Below are 12826 nucleotides of genomic sequence, written 5' to 3' on the forward strand. Positions count from 1 at the left end.
CTAAAGTTTTGTTTCTCCCCAACCATTCTCTCAGATGAACATGGTAAGGATCAAGGTATAAATATTCGCCAGAAGGTAAAGGAGTTGGTTGAATTTGCCCAGGATGATGACAGACTTCGTGAAGAGCGAAAGAAGGCAAAGAAGAACAAGGACAAGTATGTTGGTGTTTCCTCTGACAGTGTTGGAGGTTTCAGATACAGTGAGTATCGAAGACAAGCTGGCACCTAAACATCAACTTAATTTCTTGGGAATTTTTTCAGAATTATTGACGCTCATGCTTCTCTGCTCTTTGTTTTCAGGAATATATACAACACTACAATATGCATAATATTTATTTTATTTCCTAGCATATGGACCATAGACTGGTGTTATTTTCAACATTTATAGGTTCAAGAATATGATTTTATTAGCCATTAGTGTGCTAACTACTTAATTGCTAACTTTGAGTTGACATACAGAAAATATATCCTTCCCTCCTCGAGGTCCTTAAAAATGAAGAAAAAAGTTTTTCTAGTTCACTATTTATGGTATAAAAATATGATCTGATTAAGAGATTGACCTTTCTAATTCAAAAACAATGAAACTATTTCAGGGCAACAGTAACATCCTGTAAATGGGCCTGCAGTCTCTCTTCCCTTAGTTAAAGTAATGCATAGGAATATAACCTGGAAAGAAGATGACTGATGATATTGCTAGTTTTCATTTGGGCCAATTTTCTTGATTGTTTCTTGCACATTTAAGAACAGCTAGAGTGTTCATGCTTATTTTTTTTAATATAATGATGTAGTTTCCCTAAAACTGGGCACTACATGTTTAAAACAGATACACAAAGTAACACTTTTTGACAGCATGTTCCTTTGGACTTGTTTTGTCTCCTTGAATTCTGAGTATTCCTTGGCCATTTTGTGTCAGTGCAAACAGGCCAGTACTGTTTCAGACACTTCAATTCCATGTGTAAGTTTAAGCTTTGATTGCAGTGAGATTTTTTAGCACCTTCAGTGGAGCAACATAAAACCCATTTGTCATTACCTGTAAAATCCCACATTTGGTTAACTTGGTGGATGTTTTGAATAGCAGAAAAATTCCATTTTTAAAGTCAACATCATGTAAAAGTAAATTCTTGGATTTGATGAAATTTTCTTAAATCACATGAATATGCCTTAGAGGTTTTATTTTGGCATTGAGGTATGATTGGATTATGTACCCGAATATTTAATTTTTAGCATTTTTAAGTAGAAATTCCTTTGTGCAGCTAGTTTCCTCGTATTAGGTGCTTATTGCTTCTCTTTTTACCATCACAGTATTTTTATGTCAGATATTTAGAGAATAGTTCTCAGATTCAGTCACAACTAATTGTAGAGATAGATTTGCAAATTGGTTTTCATTCTGTCTTTAAATGACCTTACAGATATCTTCAGCACACACTCATTGGAATTGTCCACCACTCTTGTCAATTTGATTTTCTTCTACTTTCATTTTTCTTGTAATTTTTTTTGTTTCAGATGCTGGATCATCATATTTGTTTTAAGTTGTACAGATAATTGCAAAAATTGTTCTGGAAAACCATTATGGCTTAAATTTTATCTAGAAAACCTTATTATGCATGTTTTAATTTAGTGGTCACTACAGATTCAGTAAATGTGTTTTAGAACTCTTATATAGAAAATTTTTGAACTTGGGGTTTTAGTAGACAGTTTAACAAAATGGTTTTGCCATCTTCAGAGAATATTTGTAGCCCCAGAACTTAATGTCAAACTCAAAACAAAAGCTCTATTAGTTACTTTTTAATTATTTTATTTCTCATTGCCCTTTTTTTTTTTTATTTCATGCAGCTCCAATTTTTAGTTTTTTGTTTGTTGTTTTTAATGCTTGGTATGATTTGCTATTTCTCAGGTTGAGTTGGGACATGAAAATGGAAGGGTTGAATTTTGTATACATAATATCTCCTTTCCTTTATGCCACTGAAATCCAGGGCAACAAATCTCAATGTTGGGGTATTTTGTTCCCCACAGTGACCTAGTCTCTGTATTGCTAAATTGATGCGGAGGCTCTTGAGGTTTTACCAGTCTCAGCCTCTATTCCAAATTGCTGAACTGCTTCATAATTCTAGCACGTAAGTTTTGTAAGTTAGGATATTGTTTTCCTTTTACAGTAATTCTGGAATGCTTTTCTGTGGTCTGAAATCAGTTGGGTTATTTTTTAGTTTGATATTAAAGCATGATCACTACCAGGTCTCAGTGTGTTGGGAATGGTAGTATTCAGGAACAGTTTTTAGTTTGTGTTTTTCCACTGTTGCTGTCTCATACTTTCCCCCAAGTTAAAAAGCTGTTAACAGACAGGAATAAAACACACATTGTAGTTTGTGTTGGTTTTTGTGTTTTCCACTGCTTTTTCTGTCTGTTGTAGGGGCTTTGTAAAAAAAAAAAAAGTGCTGTGCTGCGCATTAACGAAGGTAGTATAAGTTTTCATAAACAAAAGTTTTGAGAATCTTCGTTTCTGCCACTTAATCACTGGCATTACATGTTGTGCCTTGTGTAATCGTATTAGAGCTTTCTATTTTCTTCTGAAAACAGTTGTATTATGAGGAAAAGCTTCAGCTTCCTATAGACATCTTTTGATTTTAATATCCTTAGAATTGCTTCCTTTTTTATGCTTTATGTAGGTGAAAGATATGATCCTGAGCCCAAATCCAAATGGGATGAGGAGTGGGATAAAAACAAGAGTGCTTTTCCATTCAGTGATAAACTAGGTGAACTGAGTGATAAAATTGGAAGCACAATTGATGACACCATCAGCAAGTTCCGGAGGAAAGATAGAGAAGACTCTCCAGAGAGATGCAGGTATTAACACTTTATATCCTGGGTCTCTCAGAGTGGTAAGTTTATGCATCTGCAATATTGTGTTTTTCTTTTGTTTTCAACATTGTCATTGTTTAAAGTTCAAGTATTTTACCTAATGGGCTTTATTTTCTACAGGAGCAGTCCTAAGTTTACAGAAAAAACATTCATAATATACAGAGTTGTCATTTGCTACCTCTCACCACCACAGTTTGTTCTTACTAAACTCTTGTATTGGTATAGCATATTTGTTAACAATTGAAAGGATAATTTGTTGTTATACTATTAATAACTGAGGAGTATAGATTACATTAATGTTCATTTGTTCTACAGTTAGGCCCTGATATATTCCTAATAACCATCATAGCAATACCATATGAAACAGTTCACTGTCATAACAGTGTCTTTGCAAAAATATAGAACATTTCATGAAATTGCAGACACTCTTGTCTAGGATCCATACTAATCTGTGTATCTTTCTAGTTTTGTTTGTTTGTTTTTTTTATCTTACCAGTTTTAATAGAGGGATTACCAGAGCAAGCACTGTGCAGTTGCTTTCAGGATATGAAGTCAGAAATTGTTGTAATTACTATTGACATGCCTTCAGGTTGTCTCTGTTACTTTGTTTCTAAGTTGACCATATGTCATATATTTTTATACAGTTCTCTTAATCTTTGGTTGGAAATTATTTTCCCATTAAAAAGTTTTGGAGATAACTCTTTATTTACATAGCAGATGATTTAGCAATCTAAATATTGTTTAAGGATAATGAAGTTTATACATTAAGTTTAAGCAAATCTAAAATTCAACTTTTTCTAAAATACTTTATGTTTCTAAAATCAATCCAAATGAATTTTCAGTCCAAAAGTTTTCAAGTATGAACATAGAGTTTCATAACATTTCTGCTGATTGAGCATTTGTTTTATATACAACAGTACTTGGAACTTTACAACGTTCACTTTTTGTTAATAAGTGCCAATACAGCTATAAACTAATTTTTTTTTTCCAATTTAAAGGACAACATACGGAGGACTTAAAATTCATTAAAAAGGCACATAGAGTTGGATCTTGCCACCTACATCCACATAGATCTGAGTTTGATACCTGGCCTCAGCTTCTAATATAACTTCCTGTTCATGCGAGCCTTGCATTTAGGGTCTTCAAGGAATAGAGGTGCTCTGATCCATATACAAGACCAAAATTGAATTTCTGGCTCCCAGCACTAATGAGAACTTTCTTTCTTGTTTTGTTTTTTTAAAGAAAAAAGTACAAATAAAATCTAATCTAATTTTGAAGAAGGTCTGAAATGTTGGTATTATTTATTTATGTTTCCATATTAAATCCTTGGAATGCCTCTTTTGCACGATTTTTTTTTTTTAAATTTCTGGAATGTACTCTTTGAAGAGGAAGAACTTATTTTTAGATTTTAAATATGTGTATTTTGCAATTCCATGTCTAACCTGGCTCTTTTATATTGTAGGCATATGTACATGGTAGTTACGAATACTCAACTCTGGAAGACAGTGCCTACGTTAGACATTTTAGACAGTTTTTTCCACACTGATGTTCCCAAATTGATGTTTATATATAAATCTTTTGTTCTGTATAGAATGCCATTCTTTGTTATCCTTAGTTTATGCATGCACCAATTTGATGTATATTTAAGTAGAAGTTGGTTTAGTCTGAATTAAATTGCATCAGTAGAATATCTTAGCCTAAAGGAACTTTGAAGCATTTTATTCCATAATATTTATAAATGAAGCCACCTACTCTAATATTAGCAATATAGGTAATGGAACAAATTTCAAGTTTTTTTCCTACTCTTCACCCATATATCTCAGAAAAAAAAAGATAAACAGTTCCTTGTTAGTGAAGAGCAAATTATGGCTGACATGTTCATTTGTAGCATTTTAAAGTCATAGTTGTTTTACTTTTAGATTCTTTTCTTTTTGCTTTCTTAAAGATGTGTTTTTATTGCACCTAAGGAGCAGTTGAGACTACAGCTATTTTAATACCAAGGTTTTAGCAGTTAATTCTGATATAATAATGCTATTTTATTTTTAAGCTTTAAATCTGTAGTGAGCAAAAACTGAAGGTTTCCATTTTTCTTTTTCCATTTTTCTTTGTATGCATTCATATAAGTAGTTTTTTTGTAGCAGTGTTTTAGACTCATCTAGGGAATTCTGTATGTTTCTATTGCCCCTCCCCAGTATACACATATTGTTATTCAGCCAGCTTAAGTAACATTCTGTTGATCCCCATCAAAGTCAGTGTAGAATTTTAAAATAATCCCAAGTCTTCTTACTGTGCTTTATTTTTAATATCTTATAGCGATAGCGATGAGGAAAAGAAAGCCCGAAGAGGGAGATCTCCCAAAAGTGAATTCAAAGATGAAGAGGAGACGGTGACGACAAAGCATATCCACATCACGCAGGCTACAGAGACCACCACCACCAGACACAAGCGCACTGCAAATCCTTCCAAAACCATTGATCTCGGAGCAGCAGCACATTACACCGGGGACAAAGCCAGTCCAGAGCAGAATGCTTCCACCCACACACCTCAGGCTTCAGTGAAGGTGGGCGTTTTCTGGCAGGAATTCGCACATTACCCATGGTTTTATTCTTATAATCTATTCTTACAATTCTTGTATTAGTAGTCTTGGACATTTCTGATAATCATATTAATTATACATTGGCAAGTATTACTGAATCATTAATAGTAAGAAATCTGTCCACTTCCTACGTGATTGCCTATGTGCTTTTTGTGAAAGTAATGATGACACTTCTTGGGTCATTTTGGAAAAATTGTTCATTTTTTGAAAAGGCAGAACACTGTTTTCCCTCCAAGATGCCACTAAAAACAACTAAATTAACTAAGCAAGAAAATACTTGATAGTTTTGTAAAATGACAAATGAGGGACTACTGTTTGTTAAGGAAATAGTCTCTGTTAACATGTTGATGGAGCCTTTAAGGGAAGTCATCCCAGGTCAGTTTCAGAAGCACTGCTTCCTGCCTTCATTGGTTTTACTTACTCCCTAGAAATGAAATCCACCTTCCAAGCATTTGGCCACAAGTCAGTCATTTAGACAGACATTTGCCAATCAGGGAGATTTGCCTGGAAGATAAGATTGCTGTTGTCACTTATCCACCCATCTCTGTTTGCAGTAGCCAAAAGCTAAGGAAAACATTTTTTCTAATTTGTTTGGTACATACATATTTGGTGTCTTTAAAGATGAAATTAGGCCTATTTAGTGTGGAGAACCTTTTGCAAGATTTTATTCAAGTTATCTTTTTGGTTTTGATTATAACTCAGCTTTAATTATAATGACAACAAGTGTCTCTTTCTTTGTAGTTGTAGATTCCCATTCCTCTGGATATTTAGCTTATGGACAGCTGTATATGCTTTGATAAATAGCCATAATATTTAATAGCTAAATACATAGTGGCCACATAAGGAAAATCATCCAAACTATAATTTTTAACAGTAAACCAAGACATAAATATTAAAAGGATTTGATATTTAGATTTCTAGTGACATAATATATATACTTATGAATATGATGTTTCGAGTCTAAAGAATTTTTTTAAACCGGTATTTGTGTATAAATTGGGAAAGGTAGCTAGAACTTAGAGCAGATGTTTCACTTACTGGTTAAGACATCAGTTAGGACACCCATATTCCACTTAAGCAATTGGTTTCTATCTCTAGTTCTATCTCCTTTTTTCAGTTTCCTGTTTGTGTAGATCCTGTAAGGCAGAAACTGATAGTTCAACTAATTGGATACCTACCAACCTTGTAGGCTTCTGCATTGGGTTCCTGGCTCCCTACTCCAGTTCAACGGTTGTGAGCACATGGCAAGTGGACCATTGGATGGAAGCTCCCTGTCTCTTCATCCTCTCTCTGCCTCTCGGAGAGAAAAAAAAATAGAGCTGATTTTAGAAAAAGTAGGAATTTACTTTTGTAAGCTTACTATATGTTTATTTTCAGACATCAGTGCCTAGCAGCAAGTCATCTGGTGACCTTGTCGATCTGTTTGATGGGCCCAGTCCGTCAACAGCAGGTAAACCTACACTGTGACATTTTCATTCTTATGGCTGAGATTTCAGAGTCAATTTTTTAAAATACCAATTAAAGGAATTAATAAATACTTGTTGGAAAAAAAAATACCAAATAAAAATGAAGTGAAAAATAAAATTTACTTTCCTTGGACTTATTTCGATGTTAAGTTAGTGATCCCAGACCATTATTTGGTAGGGATTATTTAATATCCTAAAATAAAGGAGATGGCTGCTTTTCATATTTGACAATTCAATAATCTCAGTTTCTTTAGGAACTAATGCCTAATCTCTCTCAAATTGCCAGTTTGCTGTTTTGTTTTTATCTTTCTTCCTATTATTCTACCTTTCAAAGTTAGACCTTTGGAAACACAGTCTGTTTTCTGACCCTCAGAGCTGGCAAAAACCTATTTGTGTTGGGTAGTGAATTAAAAGCGGTATATTAAGAGTATTGAATCATTTGTAATTTTAATTGCTTTATATATCTGATATATATATCTGACTCCTATCTCATAATTAATGATATTTAGGATGCATATTTTTAACATTTTTCGTAATTAAAGCTTTTTAGAGACTTTCTTAATTCCCATTTTGAATTTTTTTAACTTAGAGAAACAAAAAAGTATGCTAGGATTGCCACCTTTGCATTCTTTATAAGCAGGCTGTGCTGTTCGTACTTTACTCTTTGATACAATCTTAATTCTAGCTGTCAACAAGAACACGCTCTTAGAGTTTGCTTAACTTTTCATTCACTTACTCAACAAATATTTGTTAAACCAGACAGTGGGCTTGGTGTTTGTAAAACAGAGTTCTTGCGTGGTGGAAAGGTCAAGTGGAGAAAGTAACCATCAGTCATAGTCACAGATAGCCGCCTGGCTGTAAACACAGGGAGTGCTTTGGAAGAAAGGCTTTGAATGAAACAAAGCGTGTCAGGATCTGCAAACATTGTCTCAGTGCTGCAGCAAAACCAGCTAACCAGTATCTTCTCATAGTTGATTTTGATGATTTCCTACATTTGATTTCCAGTGTTCTAGATTTTGAGTAATTCATAATTTTATGAAAAGTATAGTTTAGGGCTGCATTTGATTACAGTGTTTTATTAAACTGATATGTCTAAAATTAACATAGCTCAACAAAATGTCAGTTGTTTGGACTTTTTGGTTGTTTGATTTTTGTTGTTCTTGTTTGATTTTTAAGATTTATTTTTGCATTGAAGTCAAAAGTGGTGAAAAAGAGAGACACATACTCTATCTGCTAGTTCATTGCCCAAATGGCCTCAACCATTTGCTCTCAGGAGGCCAGAGCAGAGCTGGTCAAAAGCTGGGAACCGTTAGCTTTCTTTCAAGTCTCCCACATGGGTTCAGGGACCCAAGCCTTTGGGCCGTCCTCCACCACTTTACCAGACTATTGACAGGGAGCTGGCTTGCAAGTGGAACATCTGGGATTAGAACTGGCATCCATATGGTATGCTGGCACCTCATACCGAGGATATGCATACCATGCCACCATACCAGCCCTACAACTTCAGTTTTGAAAGACAGTCTTTCCAAGCCTATAGTAAGTATATTTCATGTTAAATGTAGACAGCAGAATTGGGTTGTAACTAACATGCAAAGTGAATCTGTTATTTCCAGTTGTATGTTATGATTTTTCAAAGCTGAATAGTTTCAAAACTTTACGTTAGTGTTTAAGTTTTTGATGGAAATTAGTTTTCATTAGTGATAGTTAGAGCATGTAATTAATATATATAATATATGTAATATACAATCTCCTATATTATCTTGTTATTCCTGCTCTCACATAATTCTTGCACTGGGAATAGACTTACAGGACATCTGATTTGAGATAGTTTGTAAGATTTTTTGCTTCCTTTCTCTTTTTTTTCTGTAACTATGGATGTAAATTTTTAAAATTACTCTTTAAACTGTCACACTATTATGCCCAGGGTTACAAACAACTGCATTTATTGTTTAACAATTTATGTGCTGTCTTTTTGTATGTTTTTAAGATCTGGGCTGTAATATTAATTGGTGGTTAGCATGTCATGGTATAATACAGATGTAGTGTCACAAAGTATCAACTGTTTTGGACTTCCTAGCATAAAATATTAAAGGACCCTTTTCATGCATCTCTGGGAAGTTTTAATGGAGTAATCAGAGAAGAATTAACTAGGAAGGTCAGATGAGTGGATGTAACTTTTTTCCTTCATGGTTTGAACAGAGAGAATTATTAAATACCATCATGCTTTCTTAGCTTGGTAAGAAACTTTTGAGTGATTTTTTCTTTTCCATTGCAGACAGTAGATAGACTAATTAAATGTAAGTAACAATTAATGTGAGTGCAGTAATTGATTGAAATCTGAAAGATTTTTTACCATAAGATTTAAAGTTAACTCCTGTTTGAAGCAATGTATTTTCCCAGTTGTGTGCATGTTGCCTTCCAATCAGTATACATAAATTTAGTTATCTCCTATTCTGTACTTCAACATCTTCATAATATATTTTAGATTGAATTCAGCAGAGAAAAAAAAAATGCATGCTAAACCTTTAGGACTTATAAATGAAAAGGTATAAGAGTTTACCATATTAACATTGCTATTTGGTATGCCATTTGGGTGTCATTTACCAGATGTGCCCATATTTATAATTGTGCCATCATGTGAGTAATATGAGCATGAACTGTAAAGCTAAGCAGATATGGCATCTGTACCAGTCATCAAAGATAACTCCTCTGAGAAAATACTCCAATTTTCCTTTATGTGTATGTGAGAGATTTCCTTATTGTTATCTTCAGAAAGATGTATAGTAAAATCATCATAGATTATCTACCAAGTTTAAAAATATGTGTGATACCTAACCATTCACCAAGATTTGTTTGAAACTATCTTGATAAATGTCCCATTTTAAAACACTTTCAAAGTTTTGAATGGTGGTTAGTAAGCTTTTTCGTAGTTTATTTCTCTGTAATATTTTAAGAAATGAACAGTGTGTTTAGAAAATAAGGAAATTAAAATGCTAAAAGCAGTCCCTCGTTTCTTCTTAGTCTATTTCACCTCTTCCTAAAAACAGAAAGTCTAAGTTGTCTTTCTTGTTCCTTGTTATTAGAAATTTGGGTTTTGCTTAACATGACAAAAATTATTTTTAGTCCAAAAGTAAAGTTAAAGAGTAAATACACCGTAATCGGTGCAGATGGGAAGACCTGATGAGACATTCGGTATATTTTGATTTTTTTTTTTAAGCTGCAAAGTTAAACATTGAAATGGACTCAAGGTTAAATCAAATCCAAATATTTCAGTAGTCTTAAACTTTAATCTGTGGCTTTATACTCAATAGTTGTTAAGGTTTTTTTTTTTATCTGAATATGAATCACCCCGTTATATCATCAATACTCAACATTCAAAGTAGAATTTCATTGGAGGTTATCTTTAGCTTTAAGCCAAGTTAACTACACATAAAAATTTTCCCACTTACTCCTCTTTTCAGACACTAGTAAAAGTAGTGCATGTTTATTTTAGAAATTCTATATAAAATAAGTTACCCTAATTTAGACACATATAGTTAATTTTGGTGGATATTGTTAAGACATGTTGTCTGTTCAGCCAGTACGTTTATTACACGGTAAATGTTTTTCAGGTTCTTCTATTTTTCTGGCTCTTCATGAGGAAATTTTTTTCATGTATAAACTGCTTTTCACCCACCACCTCCTTACCATTTTAAAAATAATCTTACCATGTGTGGCCATTCCATACTTTAATCATCCCTTCTTTTCTGGACATTTTTGTTTTGTTTTCTTGTTTTTTGTGGGGTGGAGAAGGGAAGTTCAACATTTTCTGTTATAAGCAGAGTAGCTCAAAATACATGCTTCAGAATACTCCAGTTTCATAAGGAGAAAATGCTGTCAATGTAAAGAATATTTTATTTTGCATTTGTTTGATCATTGAAGTTGAATGCTTGATATTTGTACATAGCAATTGTGACTTGTCTATTCATGCCCTTTGGGGTTTTTTTCCTGTAGGGGATATTCATCCTTACTGATCTCTTAAAACTTCCTTTGGAATTAATTATTTCATCATGTGTTTACATTTTTCACATTTTGTGATTTCATGTTAGAACTCATGTAAAAGTATTCTTAGTGCCATCTAGGTTAAGTTTTTTGTTGAAGGAAATTCTGTTTTTATTTACATACTATCTGCTTCAGCTATATTTCTCTTCACAGTGTTTCCTCGGAAAATACATGTTCCCAGCTGGTGACTGTAAATAACCTCCTTGCTGCCCTGAAAAGGCAGATGGAAATGGTTCATTTAAATGACAGCTCTCATGAGGGAATCTTAAAGGATGGCTCTTGTGAAAATTAGCAGTCTTCCACATGCAGCAATTTTTGGTAGTCTGTTTTATTTACATTCCCTTAGATGCGCTTATCTGGGAAAATGCTTAATGTAGGAAATTCCTGCTGGATTTCAAGCATTGGCATGAGTAACATTTATGTGATTATGGGTAGTCCATTTTAGAAGAGAGAAACTTTTCCTAAACAATGAAGGAGATTTTTAATTTCTGAGACAGCTTTCAGAGTTGGAGATCATATTAAACTGTCAAGGCATAATGTGTTGCATTTGAAAAGTTGAGAGAAATATTCAAATCTGCTTCATAGAAAGGTGGCTAGTATTTGTAAAATAGCTGTGTCTCATTCTGCTCCTTACTCTTGCAGTTCTCAAAGTAGTCATATTAAACTCCCTGTGTTAAGGGAGAATGGTGTTTGCTAGGAATAAGTTATGAACACCGTATAATTTCAATTCAGGTTGTAGGAGGTAGAGTAGCAAAAATAAATTTTTTCCCTAGTTTGAAGTTGTGGTTTATAATATCCAGTCCCTTTATTTTCAACATGAATTTTTTTGTAGCTAAACTATGTAGGTTTTGAAAAATCCCTAACCTGTTTGGCATAATATTCATATTTAGATTTATTCTCATTCTCTTCTTGGTTGAAGGGAAACTTCAAATCTCTTAGTGTTAAGGTAATTGATTTACTGTCATTCTGTTACTTAGCAGTGTATTTTGATGAATACTTTTAACAAGAAGGAACATCATAAAAAACAAATATACAAATATTAAGCATCCATTGTTTGCAACATGTTTTTCTGCTGGTTTTTATAGTGTAGAGCTCATTGATCTTTTGTGCTCTTGATCACATTTTGTCATGTGTGTGTACCTTTAAGAGAGAGAAGACCATGTCACTATGGTACTATCCTTTAATGAAGCATTAATATAATCTGAAGCATTGATTGGAGAACCTTGACTTGATTAGGCATTAGGTCAGTGATGAGTAAGGATATGTGTACAAGGATGCATATGAAAAATGGTGAAAAGAAAAATTAGTTATGCTTGCTGGATAGTTGACTACAGTAAGTGTGCAAATACCAAAAAGAATACCAAATACATGGTATCAGAAACTGATTTGCTCCTTTTATTACTGCTGGCCATTTATTAAGACGAGAGATAGTTCTACTTTAATTAACCCAGTTGAATGTACCAGATGGGGCAGAATGTCTTGCAGCGATAAGACAATTCAGAAATGGCACCAGATGTTGGAAGCTGTCCCTGGTGGTGTTTGAGTGCAGCCCAGATGTTCCAGTCCCACCTGGCTAGTTTCTAAGCACTGCAGGCTAAGCAGCTGTGATGTAACCTGTATAATGTTCACATAACACTAAAAGCACAGTAATTGCACTGCTTCTCCAGACTGCTAAGGTTGAAATTCTAGAAGGACAGAAATCTTTAAGGACAGAAATAAACACAACTCCTTAAAGTTTCAGATATTTGGCTATTCTGTTGATAATTGAATTTGAGAAAGTGGAATATCAAAATTTGACATAATGTCATCTTTCCAAATTGTAAATAATATTCTTACCCATGTAGTGTTTACAGATCAAAATATGTATG

The 12826-nt window shown here is 33.6% G+C and overlaps 1 protein-coding gene across 4 annotated transcripts in view; it reads left to right on the forward strand.

The window, feature by feature from the left end:
* The window catches only part of CLINT1 (clathrin interactor 1), a 57173-nt gene that overhangs the window by 34067 nt on the left and 10280 nt on the right, over window positions 1-12826 (forward strand). For all 4 annotated transcript variants that reach the window (XM_040988270.1, XM_040988183.1, XM_040988098.1 and 1 more), the window contains exons 5-8: window positions 35-199; window positions 2663-2840; window positions 5169-5415; window positions 6829-6901. In XM_040988270.1, the coding sequence (XP_040844204.1) occupies window positions 35-199; window positions 2663-2840; window positions 5169-5415; window positions 6829-6901 (663 nt within the window). The remainder of the gene's footprint in view (window positions 1-34; window positions 200-2662; window positions 2841-5168; window positions 5416-6828; window positions 6902-12826) is intronic.

The sequence above is a fragment of the Ochotona curzoniae genome, unplaced genomic scaffold (genome assembly GCF_017591425.1).
Source record: "Ochotona curzoniae isolate NIBS_2020 unplaced genomic scaffold, NIBS_Ocur_1.0 contig_1, whole genome shotgun sequence".
In the NCBI taxonomy this organism is placed as follows: Eukaryota; Metazoa; Chordata; class Mammalia; order Lagomorpha; family Ochotonidae; genus Ochotona; species Ochotona curzoniae.